Source organism: Cataglyphis hispanica, chromosome 15 (assembly GCF_021464435.1).
Source record: "Cataglyphis hispanica isolate Lineage 1 chromosome 15, ULB_Chis1_1.0, whole genome shotgun sequence".
NCBI classification, from domain to species: Eukaryota; Metazoa; Arthropoda; class Insecta; order Hymenoptera; family Formicidae; genus Cataglyphis; species Cataglyphis hispanica.
In genome coordinates this window covers 2,542,658-2,560,458 of record NC_065968.1, presented here as the reverse complement: position 1 = coordinate 2,560,458, position 17,801 = coordinate 2,542,658, and the positions used below count along the sequence as shown (strand labels likewise).

Below are 17,801 nucleotides of genomic sequence, written 5' to 3'. Positions count from 1 at the left end.
CGTCCAATCGGCTACGTTCGGCTCGGTCCGCTTACGTCACGGGGTTCGCACGACCAAGCGCACGGCTGCGGACAGCCATTTCGGCAGCTCTTCTCTTCCACGGTCACGGATTGATTCATCGAAGCGCGGGGATCGATCGCATTCGTCGCGTCCACCAAAATTGTTTTTTCGTCATTTGTAGCCGGCGTCCTCCTTCATGAAACCCGCTTCACTTCCGCGTAACCATCTTCGGTGAGTCGAATATCCCGGCGTGTGCGCCGATTATTTCATCCTGACCGATATCTCGACCGAACCCGCGTCATCATCGACAATGGCGGATTATATCGGATAACGCGACGCAAAACAGACGCCAATAATTTCTCGAAAAAAAAATTTTTTTTTTCCGCAAAATTTCATCGCGGCGTCCACGGTTGGTTGATTAACGGGAAAAGTTCTGTGTATATATAATCCTCGAGATTCACTCTTCCGTTACGAGACGATCGACGCTCGCAGTGTGACGTATTAACAACTTTCGTAAATAAAGACCGAGCCCATCGCGAAATTTTGATTGAAATCGAGAAATTTCGTTATATTTGTTTATCGTTACTTGATTTTATTACTCGCACAAATTAACAATATTTACACACACGCGTTGAGCGAGAGGTAGGAGAATAGAGCAAAGTCAATCGTGTAATGTGGAGAAATATTTCGGGCTTTAATAGCGCGATTTTTCGTTATAAAGTGCGTGAAAAATGGTGTAGTATATTTATAGAGACCACGTGGAGAGTCTTAAAAAATTTCGATTGTTTCCCGAGTTCGATGCAGACGGTATTAAAAAATAAACCTGAAAAGTTATAAAAGTATGTGTAAGAATTCAACTATAGGTATAGTTTCTGAATTTTTATCGATTTCTGGCGTCGATGCTATAGGATACGATTTAAAAAAATCGACGGATCGAGAAAGGCTCTAATATATCCTATTTTTAATAGTAAAATAAATAATTGGAAAAAATTGAGAAAAATGGATTGAAAGAAGAGAGATGGGAAGGATAAAAAAAAAATTATTTTAAAGATAGATAAATATTTATCGTGAAAAGATTATTTTTACCTCTCGCTCAAGTCTTCATTCAAGTTCTGGTCATGTGTTGGCGCCTTCTGTTTAACTCTCTTTCTGTTTTTAAATATGTATATGTACATTTACACAGAGAGTTATATATAAAATATATAAATAATATTTAATTTTTAGAATTGTGTATAAACTTAGTCGTAACACTTGAGGATATGATAGAGAGAAGGCTACGCTTATAATTCATTGAAAATATTTTCAAAAAGAAGTACTATTTAATGTTATCGTTTCACAACTACTCCATTTTCTTTCAGTCGCAGGTATTTTGATGAATACAAGCAACACTTAATTATAGAAATAATATTGAAAAGTAAAATAAACTTTAACAAATTATACTTGAAAATAAATGGATATAAGAAAACTTTTGCAAAACTTCAAAGATAATTTAATTTGGATATATATGTTGAGAGATATTTCGAAAACTAAAACCTGAGACAAATAATTGTAAAGATTTTCATCAGTTCTTTATTAAATAAAAATCTGTAAGTTTATCAGAGCATTATCTGCAACTAAAAGCAAATACTATCATTGTGAGGGACATATTTGTAGTAAAGTATATATTCAAGCTTGTAATTTGGCAGATAATAACTGTCGAGGATAAGAAGTTGAATATGGATGCAATTTGTAATTGCTGGAAAATTATTTAGGTACAGTGAGAGGGAACTTGATGTATGTTGCAGGGTCTTAGACAGTGTGTGTTAAATGTCAAGAACAGATTCGGCCTGCTCAAGGGATTTTATACAATGGTGTGCAGCTAACATTTCTGCTCCCACATTTCATTGTTCTCCATCACTGATGAGTGTCCTCCTTGGTTCACTGCTCGGTCATCTTTGTTCTCGATCGCCTCTTAACTCTCGTCGTACATTTTAGCTGTGTGTGAGAGAGAGTGAGAGAACAAGAGACAGAGCAAAGAAGAAAGAAGTTTCTGAAGTGTCTAAGATCTAAAAGGTAATGCTCTATAAATCACGTAATAAAATTAGTTCATAATTTTGGAGGAAAAATTATTGTGATTCTATTATACAGACAAATTTAATTGTCTGTCGTGTTTCTGAGCGCTTTGTGAAGAATCTTTATTTATGTATCTTTATATATCCATATTTTCTCTATGATTATGATTTTTCTACGATATATATTTAGAATCTTATATATAACGGTAAGTAATTTATAAACCCGAATTTACAAAAATAAAGAAATTTATAAAAACATTGATGCAAACAAAATGGATTTGCATTATAAAACATCTCTTCATGCGTCCTCCATAAGATATGAACCGTACGGATTTCATCTCTGGTTCTGTTTGACTTATTAAACTTAAATTAAATAAAAAAGTTAGGCAGAACAATGTAGCTTTTTTTGCTATGAATAAAATCATATATATAATTTCTCATTAAAACAATTATATAATGTTACTTTCTAAGGGAAATATGAGAAGAAACCTGTTAAAGGTGTCCTTTATTCCACATTGAGATTAACCTTAGAAAAATTAACTAATATATATTTGTAATAAGTTTTATTGTGTTAATTTATATCTTTTTTATGCTATTATATACGCTGTCTTTAATGAATCATATTTATGTAAAGAGTAATGAACTATTTTTATTTGCATATTTGTTATATTTTGTATACATAACAGCTTAACTTTATTATATTTTAAAGTAATTATTAAATAACTTTTTTAATTGATAAAAAAAAGAAAGGTAAGTTTTAATTTGATCTGTCATTGCTCTATGCAATGATAATCTATAATTCCTTTCTTTTTGTTAAAAGAAGTTAATTTTATATAAAATAAGCAGATGCCGAGCATTTTAAATTAAAAACTGTAGAATATTTTAAAAACATATTAAATTAAATAATAACATATTCTAACATCAATTTTCTTTGCTAAGAAAAGATCGATTCTACAGTTTTATTAAAAGTCCATTGCTAAAATATTTTTCAATGAAAATCTTGAAATTTAAGAGAAGTTTTATTTTAAAATTCGGAAAGGTATTGCTCCCAGATGGAATATATTTAATTTGCCTTACTTGCGGCGAAATGCAGTTTTGCAACAGGTTTTTGGAGCTCGGAACCAAGATTGCACGGTGCGTTAGATTAACCGTCGAGTCATTCTTGATGTTGATAGTTTCTTCCTATATTCCATTCGGACACATATCGATAAGATTTATTTAACAAATATACGCGTGAAATAAAAAATAAGCGAGAAATATTATAAATATTAAAAATTATAAATATTACATAATTATAATAATTATGTAATATCAATAATAATATAATATTATAAATATTATTATAAATATTACTATAAAATCTTGAAGTGCGAAAAAAAAATCAATTAATATCTATGATCCAACAACAAAAAAGTTTAAACTAAATAACTTTTGCATTAGAAGTTTTTGTAGAAAGTTATCTTAGGCACACATATGTGTGACAAAATTTTCAGTCTAGCATTTTTCTATACATTTCTATCTCAATAACATTTTGTTCATGTATGAGAGAGAGAAAGAGAAATGGAATTATTATTAACAAATTGAAGTAAATAATTACTATTTATCATAATCGTTATTTCCAAATGGAAGAATTATTGAAATAGGAAACAATTTACTCGTAAACATGATCCCTTCTCGTGAAATATACATTTCTTTGAACCAGAACATCTTTGAGGCTTTGTGGATGCTCTTAACAACTATCGTACATATGGTAACGCTTTTATTTCTGTACAGTGTGTCTTATTATAGACCGATTACAATATATGTACATATACATATACGTACTTGCAATGCAGCGAGGAAGCGCAGCAACGGATAATTAAAATGTATTAGTACAGCTACGATTTATCGACTTGCTTCCATCGTTGCGAACGCTTTTTTACTGTGCATAATGCATTTCAGGTGGACGACACGTAGACCGATTTTTTTTGGTCTCTTTCCCTCACACGCACGTCAAGCACAGACACATATCACAGCCGAAAAATAAAAAAAAGAAAATATCTACATTTCTTTCTTTTTATTTTTTGCGGCTAGTGCCAACCGAGCGGCACTTCTCTTTCATCGTGCGATAATCTCTCCGTAATGGAATTTAATTGCGTTTACTAACAAGCAGTAATATATATATATATATATAATCACGATCCTGGCTTGTCGACGAAGGGAAATCCAAAGAAATCTTTATACCTAAATGATTAGGAGTAATCACTGATGAGGGACGGCGTTGATACTTCAAATTCAAATTGTTTGGACGGAAAACGGCGATTGCAATTGTTGCAGTATATTTCATTGGCCGGTACGAGACGGTAGTAGTGCGATATTTCGCCTACGTTTTCGTGATCCCTTTATGGGGTGTTTGAACTGAACGTGAGTCGCGGCAGCTCGCATTCGTACACAACCTCTCACTCCCCGAATTCCTCTTTTTTTCTTGCATCTGCAAATTGTATACTACATATCGCGTAACATGACAACATCACGAGGTTGTTGATCGATTTCTATTATGCTGAATAAATACTCTGTTCTGAGAGAATAATATTTGTCCATATAAAGCACAATTTTTGACACGCGAATTGTTATAAAGCGCACTTTCCGCAATCTTACGCTTGACATCTCGCTGAACGCGAGCTTAAAAGAAGATATTAAAAAAAGAGAAAAATCTTAATTATATTTTATACAATAATATATGTAATGAAGCTAATTTACTGCGTTTTTGTGATAATACGCAAGTGTATATAAACGCAACGAAGCTCATTATAATCCAGACTTGCGATTATTATTATTATTATCGATATTAAATTAATTATCACACAATTTATCACATATTTTTGAGCGTTAGATATTGTGTTAGATATATTATTCAAACTCTTAAGGGGAATACATAAAAATTAATAGCTGAATTATTACAGAATTATTACAGTGTTACTTATCGTATCTTCGAATTCTAGCCTTGTTTTGCCATCTCTGATATCATTCATTTAAATTTTGCTGGAAGAATATTATGACAAGATTATTATGCTAATTAGAGAAGACTTCCTAGCGTTATAGATAGAAATCTTCCAACATAATGCGATACCGACACAACGAAGCAACTATTTATTCACACATCGCATCAATGTTGCTGGGATTTCGAATGTCCCTCCTCGCTGTCCCCGCTTATATGGTTTAATTAAAAATCTACTTAAGGAATATCTTACTAGACGATGAAACATCGTGTAATACATTCATCCTCGGTGTGTCGAGCGACTCCGAAGAATTTGCTAAAACACTTGACGACTTGGTTTCACATTTTCGTCGCAAGCACTCTCAAGTACCTCGAAAGTACTCCTCTAAAATTCCTGTGAAGAAGCTGTGCCGCGCTATCAACGATAGGATACTTGCGGAAGAAGCGTTCAACGTAACCGAACTTGTCGTTTAATCCGTGAGAGACTCACGATGATCATTTCGAATAAAGCGCAACACGATCGTCGAGGTTTTTTTTATCGGCTCGATCTCAACGAAAGGATTCAGCGGTTCATGGCAGATGGAAGCCGAAGAGACGTGGAACGCGCGTGCGGCGTCGTCGTGCTCGTCGACAGAAACAGACACGTGTGTCTGTCACTTCGCATTGTCCTATAAAACAGCACTGCGGGCCACCTGTCGATCGAGAGAGATCGACGACCATATTTTCTCCTTGCGAAACCGAATTCTATTCCGCAAATAGAATCCCCGTGTATGCGCGCACGGGGATCATCAACCTGTGTGAGAACTCGTCGGAGTTAATTGACGTTCCGATTATTTATTATGGTAAATCCTGTACGATGATTTTTCGATCATTTATTTTTGAAATTATCTCTAAAACGCGTGAAACGTTTTCTTTTTTTCCTCGCAATTCCGTCTTATATCGTATCTTTCGTTTTAGGAGACAGATATGATGAACGATGTTGTTTTCTAATGATGCAGTCGTGGCTGGTAATTACAGTGTCGCAACGGTGGAACGAGTAATATATTAGTCGTAAATAGCGATAATCAGGGATCGGCCGATTGCTACTTCCATGGCGTGAAAATAACCGGTTACGGCGGCTACCGTAACTATATATACACCGAAATACGATTTCCGATGCAACAGAGTGGAACTCGACGAAAAGTTGCACAAAATGCTTTCCCTGCAGAAGAAAAATTTATTTCTTTCTCACTTGGATCATTTAGAGATTGAACTTTGTTTCGATCTTGTATAGATACCATTGTTCACGAATGAAAATTTTTTTTCTCCTTTCATTAAACTCGTAACTCAAAACATTTAGAACGAACTGCATTTTGCTAAAAAATCCATATTCATCTTGAATAAATATGTATTCATAAATGCAAATTATTTCTTTCTCGGCTAATATATGATTTGGAATATTTTGTGATCGAACTCTTAGTTCATTCAGAATATTTAGAGATCGAATTTATTTTCTTGTCATTTAATCATTTACAATACTTGGGAAGTGAAGACTTTCTCGTTCAAAGATTAGTATATTTAAATTTATTAGAAGAAAAAAAATATTTCCTCATTTAATTCAACATTTAAAACATTTGGAGACCAGATGACACACACACACACACATATATATATATATATATATATATATATATATATGGGGTGTGTGTGTGTGTGTGTTTACTCATATTTAAAATTAGAGTTTCCTTATTTAATTCATTTTAAAAATTGAATAAGCTTTTATTTCAATTATATTATTCTTACACCTATATAAATAGCGATTTCTCATTCAACGATTTACATTTATACTAATTTGATAAAGAAATTTTTGTGGATCGATTACACATCGATTTATATTTAATTTTCTTTCCTGGGGCTTCAGTTTTTGCATGCATGTCTGAAAAATTTACGATCGATAAAGAAAGAATAAACTAAACTCAATGATACGATTGTTGATGCACGGTCGCAACGTGCGTGGGTGTTTGTATGCCTTGGAGCGTTCCTGTGCCAAACCTTCGGCGCCTTCGGAATTTGCTGTAATAATAAAACCCGTCGAGCCCACGTGTAGGTTTTTCAGATGTTTTCTAGATTTTCAAGTCTATGAACGCCTGGATATAAAACTTGTGTTTATTTAATGTTAGCTCGTTCGCTCTATCTTGATTTATTTGACAGCCAGGCCTGAGTGAATTTATTTTTCTGTCCATAATGGATTGTCATTAACTCTTTGACCCTTCGAATCTTTATTTATTTATTGAGAAAAAGATCCAAATTTTTTTAGATCTTATTTTGTATGTGTAACTGTAGATTACAATGATTGAGCGAATATTTTTGAGATGTTACTAGAAATCAATAGAGCGATTGATTCGATTATGTTTTTAGATTTATTTGATGATTTATATTACTCTTTTCGTGTATTAAATAATATTATCAATTCAAATTCTTTCTTCTGTTAAAAAGCATATTAAAAATAGAAATTGGCACATACGCGTGTAAAATAATTAAAAACTTTTACAGTCGTGTTTCGTCCATGAATCAGCTGTTCTCCTTTAATATCTTTGTTATACTATTCATTTATTACGTGACTTTCATGTTAAAGTGAAAAAGATAGAGCGCATAAGATTCTCATTCTATTTGCATTTTAAGTATATACTATTAGAATTAGAATATTGATTGAAAGAAACCTTAATAATAAAAACAATGTTTGATTCGCAGACTTCACAATATGAGCAATCGACTGCACGAGCAGTTAACATTTGTTTTATTAAAAAAAAAATATTGGAAATTAAATTTAAAAAATTAAACTATTTTATTAATAAAATACATTTAAGACTTTTTAAATTTTTATTTTACAATTAATATTATACAGTTAATTTTCGTAGAATTATAGCCAATTATTTCAAATTTATTTTTTATGCTGACTAATTAAACAATATTAAATAAACTCAAAACATAATTGTAAACTAATTTTACATTTATTTATTAAGCGATAAATTTATATTTTCGATAATTCTGATAATAAATTATAAATACGTTTTAAATAATATTAAATATATTTAAAACTTTCTCAAATAAATATATCAAAATAAACACTTGGTTAATTTAATGATTAGCATACAATTATCGCTAACGTAATAATTCCATACAAGTCAAGCACTAAAACTTTTCTCGTCTTTTTCCCACATGAGAAAGAGAAAAAACAGGGTTGTGAGTCTACGCTTTATTTTTACGATAATTACGACTCTCTAATGGCAACTACATAAGCCAGAGATAAACAACTCTTCAAATCATCATCATTATAAATAGACATACGAAAAAAAAATATTCTCAATGTTTTCGACATTATTTTATAGCTTGATCAATTTATTATAGGAATTAAAAACAATGAAACCTATGTTTTACAATTTCTGCAATGCGATGCTAAATGTCAGCGGCAATAACTCTGGACAAGATAATTGATTATTTGCGCGACTGAAATTAATCTCCTGAAATTAATAAAGCTGCAAATTAAGCCATGCGATTATAGTTAGTTGCGCAAATGTGAGAATATACGCGTGCAACATCCGAATGATTAATGATACTGCAATTAACAGCCGGTACTTTATACAAACTCGATGCAAGCAGCTTAACAAGGATGTTCGCCGTATCAAATTCAATGCCGTCATCGATGTGAAAAAAAAAAACAGCAACACTATTTATACAATTCGCCAAGAAAACGGGAAGAGCAGTATTTATATCTTTTTGGCTAATTTTTTTCATAATTTCATTATTTATATCAATAATTTTGTTTAAAATGATGTATAAAATTATGAGTATTGCGTCAAAATGCAAAAGACGACGCAGTTGCACTTTTATAACATAAAAAATATAAATAAAATCTTTTTACATGCGAACAATGATGTATTAAAATAATATATATTAAAAATAATCTTACAAAATAAATAATATATATAAAAAATTTTATGCTTTCTCTAACTGAAATTATTACAATATGAAATAATAATATTTTTTGTATTGCTAATTTCTTATCTTTCATCAAGAAAATGGGAAAAGCTCCGCGGTATTTATATCTTTTTGGCTAATTTTTTTCATAATTTCATTACTTATATCAATAATTTTGTTTAAAATGATGTATAAAATTATGAGTATTGCGTCAAAATGCAAAAGACGACACAGTTGCACTTTTATAATGTAAAAAAATATAAATAAAATTTCTTTATATGCGAAAGATGTATTAAAAATAATATACATATTAAAAATAAACTTACAAAATAAATAATATATATAAAACTGTAAAAAATTTTATACTCTCTCTGACTGAAATTATTACAATATGAAATAATAATATTTTTTGTATTGCTAATTTCTTATCCTTCGTCAAGAAAATGGGAAGAGCTCCGCAGTATTTATATCTTTTTGGCTAATTTTTTTTCATAATTTCATTACTTATATCAATAATTTTGTTTAAATGATGTATAAAATTATGAGTATCGCGTCAAAATGGAAAAAATGATGCAGTTGCACTATTATAACATAAGAAATATAAATAAAATCTTTTTATATGCGAACAATGATATATTAAAATAATATATATTAAAAATAATCTTACAAAATAAATAATATATATAAAAAATTTTATGCTCTCTCTAACTGAAATGATTACAGTATGAAATGATAATATATTTTGTATTGCTAATTTCTTGTCCTAAATCTACAAAGTTATTTCTTACATTGAATAAATGCAAGTAATACAGATGTTTCATATCTTATGGACAAGCTTAAATAATAATGCGGAAAAAATAAATGCCTTCGATATTACACTTTTGTCTCCCCCACATCTCCTTTTTCATCATATTTAAAATAAAAATTGATCAACGGTTTTTCTTTATCTATAAAAATATCTACAATCGCGTGAAGTAAAAAATTTAGGTATTAAGTAAAGTATTTATAAGACAACGGATTTCTTTTCATTGTAATTCTGAAATTGATTTATCGTCGAGACCACATAACAAGCACTTAAACGTCCATTTCATGCATAAGATTAAACATGTAAAGCGCATATCTTTCGTGGAAACATCGCTCGAACATCTTTTATGCTAATAAATCCGATTACTCGTTTCTATTCATGCCTATTCTTGCGTGGCCTTCGGCAACGGTTCAGCACACACCGTTAAATGCAAATGATGAATAAAAAGATTGTAATAAAGTATAATAATATCTCGCCGCTTATGTATTCACGAAAGAAATGAATGAAGCGACTTGGATTATTTCGAATACCAGCAGAGTCGACGTACATGTGTTACTTTATTAAGAAAACCTCTTCGTTATCTACTATCTTGTTCGTTACAATCTTATCTGTTTTCATCGGCATTATAGAGAGAAAGTTTGCTTGCAAAGCATTGCGCAAGTCGTGACAGAAACATGCTGCGCGTGAACGCGAGAAATGTCCGCCCATAACTTGATCGAAAATCAGAGATTATTTTTATTTGATCAGTTAGAGAGATTGCCACGAAGATTAAAACACGCTACGAGAAAAAAAAGGAGGAGGAAGAAGATAAATATGTTAGATTTTTTCTATTTCAATTTTCTGATTTTTTTTTTTTTTGTAATTATAATTATTTATATTCAATCTTGTATAAAAAATAATCGATTGGCTATGAAATAAAAAGCGTACGAATTGTATGGACAAAAACGTAAACCGTAGTCTATTGATTGAATATTAGAACATTCGATCATTTGTTTTGTTTTTAGCATAGCTTATTTAAATAATAATATCCTGCAGCACGTATTTCCGTTTGCGACGTACAAATAAATTTAAATAGTTCGCTCCTAATATGTATAATTATTTACTTTCACAATGAAATTAAAGTGAATTTATTATCTTTGCTTATTTCGATCTGTTAGGATTACTTTTATGGAGAAGAAGAAAAAGACAGTCTTTTTATATAATTTTTAGATAAAAAGAGATATACTCTAAAGTATCTCTTAGATGTGAAAATAAAACAAGAACAGTTAAAGGGAAAAAGATGCTTAGAGAAATCAAACTCAATCCATTACGATAAGACAAGACCAAGAGAGAAAAAGTAGAACAGCAATCGAGAAGAAATAAAAAGAACAATAAAAAAATAAAGTAGCATTTCTCTATACTCGTGCATATATTAATATAATAAGTACATATAATATATGGAAGTATTAATATAAGTGCAGCGAAAAGAGAAATCATAAAGATATCATTATAATATAATAATAAATAAATAATAAGCTTATGTGATATATATGTATAGGTAAAATATTAAAATTTCTAGCTTTTAAGCAATATAAAATTTAATATATTATAATAGAGATATAATTTAATATATATTTAATATATTTAATATTTAATAAATAATAATATTATATTAAAAAAGATTTATAAAAAACTTATAATATATAAGGATGTATATATATATATATATATATATATATATATATATATATATATATATAAGAAAAACTCATTTTTATTCTTCTTATGATTTTCATATGACTCCTATTTATTCTAATAAACAATTGGCGAATGATTAAGCTGTCATCGCGGCTCATTATAATTACATTGAAGGTATTCATTATCTTCGTCGTTTATAATTTCGTTGCCTCATGGCTCGGTTGCAGATAAGGCATCGAACGAGTACTAACGAAAATGAGCGTCATAATCAGACTACAAAATCTGGCGTGGTCCGCCAACGCATTGGACATACGCCAGTTTTTCAGAGGTCTCAGCATCCCGGAGGGTGGCGTCCACATTGTCGGCGGCGAATTAGGAGATGCGTTCATCGCATTTAGGTAAGTGCTGTCGTATACAAATCGGTCGCTTTGAAAAGAGAGATCTGGAGCGAAGCAATGGATATGTTTACATCTTATTTCCTTCGTTCGCTCAACACTGCGGCTTGAAGATTTTATATCATTATTGAATTATTTTTTCTCACGATTCATGCGTAAAATAAAAAATCTATGATTATAAATAATAAAGTTCTGTCCTTAAATAAAATAAAATTAATTTTAGCAGATTAAAAATTTAGTAGATTGTCTTTCTTCCGTCATTTACAATTATTTGTAGCTAAAACTCATTTGTGTGTAACGATTATTTAATAGAGAATTTAATAGATTCCAATTAAAAAAAAAAAAAAAATATAGTAAAAGAGCTTTGCCTTAATTTATGATTAATTTTGCTTTAGCAAAAAAAAAATTATATTATTTAAGAGATTATTTTGTAACAAGTTGTTGATATGGATGCATAAAATAGAAAAGTATTTTTCGGTTGTTTTATTAGATCTTTTTATTATTCTCAGTAATAGTTTAATAATTATCCTTTATATATTCGTGTATTGCATGCCTAAAACGTAAAATTATTTTATATAAGGACAAAATCAATATCCACATGAAACTTTTAATTAGCAAGGCAAGTTGTCACATGAATAAAGCTGTCAGCTATAAAGCGTTAACAAAAAAACTGATGGCATTTGCAATGCTTTAAAGGGCATATCTATTTGAAATCTCGAAAAATGAATACACTTTCTAGATTCTTTTACAACACAACTTGATAAAAATTTTTAATTTATTTACAATTTTAATATAATATTATTAACTACTTAAATACAAATTTTTAGCTTAAATTTTTTTTTTTTAAATACAGGTTTTCTTTATTAAATATATTAATAATTATCTACTATCCAAGCGTTTTTTTTTAATTTTAAAAATAGGGAAATGACTGCTTAATGAAAAGAAAAATTTGTTTTTTTTTAAATTTATTTTTTTTGTTTATAACAAAAAATGGGGAATCGAATTTAAAGAAAGGCCTCGTTAGCAGATGCGGAATCTTATTAGGAACTCGCATGCAAAATGTGAAGTCAATCCGTCGAACATAGCCCGAGTTTTCAAGCACACTGTGCATGAAAATATAAATCTGGAAATATTCGCATAACTTAAAAAAAAGAAAAAAAAATTAACTGAAAATTTTTATTTAAATATTTAATAATATTGTAAAAAAATAAAAAATTTTGAAAATGTACTTATTTTTCGAGAGTTCAAACGGATAATATGCCTCTTAAAAAAGAATATGCGAAGCTTAGTTGCCTAACGAATTTACGAGAAAATAGATTGCAACGTCAGGAATCTCACGAAAAGCTTCACTATTACAGTACCGACGAAGACGCTCGTCAAGCGATGATGCACGATGGCGGCAAGATCAAGGAGATGAAGATCAAGTTGTTGTTGAGCTCGCGCGCTGAAATGCAAAAAGTGATCGAAGCCGCTCGGCAGCAGACCTTGAGCTTGCAATGCATCATGCAAACCGCGTCCGTAGCGGTGCCTCCGGCCGTGGTTCCTGGTAAACAGCAGCCCAGTTCGCCCACGGACAGGAGAGATAAGGATAACGATAGCGAGATCAACAAGGATCGGAAGGACAGACGTGATCGATCGAGATCGCGGGATCGCTCGCGATCTCGCGATCGCGATCGCGACCGAGACCGTCGTGATAGAGACCGCGGCAGAGATCGACGACGCCGAGATCGCAGCAGATCGCGCGATCGGGAACGCGACAGGCGAGATCGACGACGTCGCCGGGATCGCTCCAGGTCGCGCGATCGTACGAGGTCACGTGACCGCGACTCGAAAAGGGGCTCCGCGAATGATCGTCGCAAGGACGCCGAGGACGATAACAATGACGTCGTGTGCGTCGGCCAATTTCACAAGGATAAGGCATCGGCAGCTGCGTCAAAGAAGCCGCTTGAGAACGGCATATGGGAGGTTCCGCCTCAAACACAGATGCAGGCTGCTCTGTTGGCACCCGGTATTTTAGGCGCAGGCGTCGCCGCTCTGTCCCAGGATACGGAGACTCAGCGTTCGGCCATTGCCGGCTTCGGCACATCCGTGATAGGACCGCAGCCGATGCTGCAGTCGGGACAATTCTCTATAAACGGTCTCAACGGCGTCGGTAATCTTATGCAACCGCACGTGCAGGCGCTCGGCCACACGGTAGGTATAACACCGTTAACGCAGAATCTAGGCACGACGAGTATACCGAGTCTGACTAGTCTGGGAACTCGTTCCAAGGAGCCTTGGAGTCAGAACGAACAAAGCAGATTAGACCAGACCGGACGATTCTCCGGCCGATCGAATCAATTCAACAATCAGGAATATGGCACCAGCAGTAGCTACCGTGGTACCAGACCGAATAATGCCTTCCTAAGTAAAATGCAGGAGCTCGAGGGTCGACGCAATCCGCATGCGTTCCAGGCTGGCGCCTCCAATTTCGGAAGCTACGAGAACGATCGTCAAACATCCGGCAGGAAGTCCGGCAGCTCAAGATTCTCCGACAATAAGAACAGCAGTAGCAGCGGTGATCATTGCGTAGAGGTTCGCAACATGCCATTGACTGCGACATATGCGGATTTACGTCACGCGTTTCAGGGTATCTATATCAGAAAGGATGGCATGAAGATAATTAATGATAATCACGGCAATCGCGTGGGTATCGCGTATATCAAGTTTGGTAAGGCCGAGGGTAAGGAACAAGCCCTAAGTCAAACGAGATATGTACGAAATTCCGAAGTGGAGGTACTTCACTTGGACGAAAGTATTTTCGACAAGGCAGTAAACTCTTATTCACCTGACAAGGAGGACGATGGTGATGTGAGAAATTCTATGTGTATCCTCTTGACTGAACTACCGTCCTTCACCAAAGAAATGGACATAGCTAAGCTGTTCCATGACTGGAAGATCAACGATCTCTTCATTACCAATTCCAAGGAGTCCGGTACCATCCAGTACATGGCTTACGTGCAATTCGCGCGACTCGAGGATGCCAAATCATCGTTGAACACGACACTGAAGATCGGCAGCAAACAGGTGACCGCGACCGCGATCAGCGAGGAGAAGTTTGCGCAGGCGAAGCGCGAGCACGAGCAAGTCAGCATGAACCAGACGGATTGTATTCTCATGCGCGGTTTGCCATTCCAGACAATTGACCGCGACATCTTCGACTTCTTCTCAGACATCGGCATCGTGCCGCTCTGCATTCACATGATGCTCAATCAGCAAGGCAAACCAGCCGGCGAGTGTTTCTGCGAGTTTGACTCGCCCGAGAAGGCGGAGCGCGCTATCGCTAAGAACGGTCTGCCGCTCGGCAAGAACGTACCCACTATTGAACTAGTGCCACGCGCCAAGATGCTCGAAACCCTCGGCATGATGGAGGCGCAGCAGCAGACGCAACAGCAGCATTTCCCGCCAATGGAGCAGCATCAGAGACCACCACGTTTCTCTGCCGGTCCATTGGGCCACATGCCGCGGTTCGGCAATACCGGTTTTGGGCCTCGCTGCCCGCCCGGATTAATGGGCATGCCGCGGCACATGCTGGGTCGTCATCCGCCGTCTATGGATTATGTCGAAGGATTCGGTAAACCTGGCTGTGTACTGTCACTCGAGAACGTACCGTTCAAAGCGGATATCAATGAGATTATCGAATTCTTCGGTGACTTTGACGTTAAACGGGAAAACGTAATTCGCCGTTACAACGAGAGGGGCATGCCGACCGGGGACGCGCGAGTGGCATTCTCGTCACCCAGCGAAGTGCAACGAGCGCTCAAAGAACTCAAGCACTGCAAGATGCGAGAGCGCACCATATATATGAAGCTGGCGTGAACCCCGTAGCTCCGTCGTGAGCAGACTGACACGTGAAGGGACATATCCGGTGACATGTCTCAAATGGGAACAAATGCCGTTCGGAATACAAGGACGAATGTAATATCTAATATCGGAAGATGTGTGTCTTCGGTGAATTATTCTAAGAGACGATTTTGTACGAGAATCCTTGCCAATAAGCGTCATAGGGATAAAGGACGCTTTGACAGCGGAGAACGTCTTCTTCGTGTAAAAAAAACTGTACTTTCCTACTTAAAGTGGCGCGAGACTCCTTAGCACGCCGATAAACTTTATCCATGTGTACATAAAACGCTAATTAAAAAAAAAATAGGTTTAAGAGTGATTAATTTTCTTCGTTCAATCATACTGATTGCGAAGTGACCACGCCCAAACTGAATTTGTCCATCGTTATTGAAGATATTCAATCGATTATTTTCCGTGCGTCGAGAACTAAAATGGTGTTAGGCGCGTTCATAGTATTAGATGATGATTAGAAAAAAACGCGCTCGCCGCTAGTGATTACTTGAATGACATTAGAGGGGAGCGTAGACTTTTATCGGAAAAATATGAACGACCTTTTTGTAAAATCCGTCTTCTAAAAGCTTAGCTTTTCCGTACAAAACGCCGAATCTTTGTTGACCGGCTTTTTATTCAAGCTTAGGCTTTTGGTAAAAAGGCTGAATTTACAAAAAATCTGCGACATATACATGAATATAAAAAAAATCTTATTTTGTTTCTTCTCATTGTTATTATTTTGAATACCATTGCAATACCAAATAACGTCTTAGTTATGGGAACGGCGAAAAGCAGAGTACAAAGTTAGTAGTTTGACCGGTTGCTTTATGTTTCATATAAAAAAAACATTAGGACGAACGCGGGTCAAGACAGGCGACGAAGGTGACGAAGACAGGCGACATGGTAGTAATCCATGCAACGTGTTTTCCTACGGCAATCACGTATATGTACGTTACATACATTACATATCTTATGTAATATACGTAATATACATATTTATACTTTACATTATATAGAATATATGTATATTACATATATCAAATGTACATAGACAGAAATTATGCATCCGTCATAATCTTGCATAAAGCATAAGTATGTCTACCGCACATGTGGACTTGTGTATAAAATAATATAAGTGAATGAATGTTATGCGAATAAATTTGTAGATGCGTATGATCCACAGGCATTGTCATAAGTTTATGTTACACGATAATGAACACACATTGAAGACTTCAATAAATTTTTATCTAAACTTCTGACTATGCCTTCATTCCATCAGAACCTAGCATTAGCATAGTATAAAAATTAAAGCGCGATGCACAGATAAAAAAATTTTAAATTGATTAAATATATATGTAATTAATTAATTTAAATATATTTAATTCAAATTTATATTTATTTTTTCAAGCAAATTTTGCAAAAAAAATTTGCAAGCCTTCAAATCTCTTGGAATATATATATATATATATATTCCAAGAGATTTGAAGGCTTGCAAATTTATTTTGCAAAATTTGCTTGAAAAAATAAATATAAATTTGAATGAAATATATTTAATCAATTTAAAATTTATATATATATATATATATATATATATATATATATATATATATATATAGAGTTCGAAGATCGAGGTAAATTATTTTTTTTTTCTGTCGATAATTTTCATCATACTAATAGTAGAATATATTCTTAATGTTCAATCAGCTGTGATCCGTACAACGGCAAATTTCCTGTTGCCAGGATCTGCGGATGGTTCCATGACGAAAGAGCATTGCATTAAATTGGCGCTGCCTAAATATTGAGTCACGAGCTATTTCTGAAGCCGCGCCTCGACCACATGTCCGTGACACATCGAACGGCAGTAGCACATTTCAACTCGTGACGAGCGAGACCCTTTCATCTCTGATATTTTCATTTTCATTTTATATTAAATTAAATTATAAGAATAATAAATGCAACATATTTAAATTGAGAGTGAATTATATATACTCTCGTATGTAACATTTTTGTTTAGGATGTCGCAAAATCTTTTGTAATACGAGAGGGAGAGAAATATATTCAGTAAG

At 33.7% G+C, this 17,801-nt stretch overlaps 1 protein-coding gene across 1 annotated transcript; it reads left to right on the top strand.

The window, feature by feature from the left end:
* Window positions 1-34: 34 nt before the first annotated feature.
* On the top strand, window positions 35-16,987 carry LOC126855098 (uncharacterized). The gene is made up of 4 exons (XM_050602468.1): window positions 35-231; window positions 1,785-2,052; window positions 11,695-11,865; window positions 13,221-16,987. The coding sequence occupies exons 3-4, from the start codon at window positions 11,723-11,725 to the stop codon at window positions 15,718-15,720; spliced, it is 2,643 nt and encodes an 880-aa protein (XP_050458425.1). The 5' UTR covers window positions 35-231; window positions 1,785-2,052; window positions 11,695-11,722; the 3' UTR covers window positions 15,721-16,987.
* Window positions 16,988-17,801: the final 814 nt, after the last annotated feature.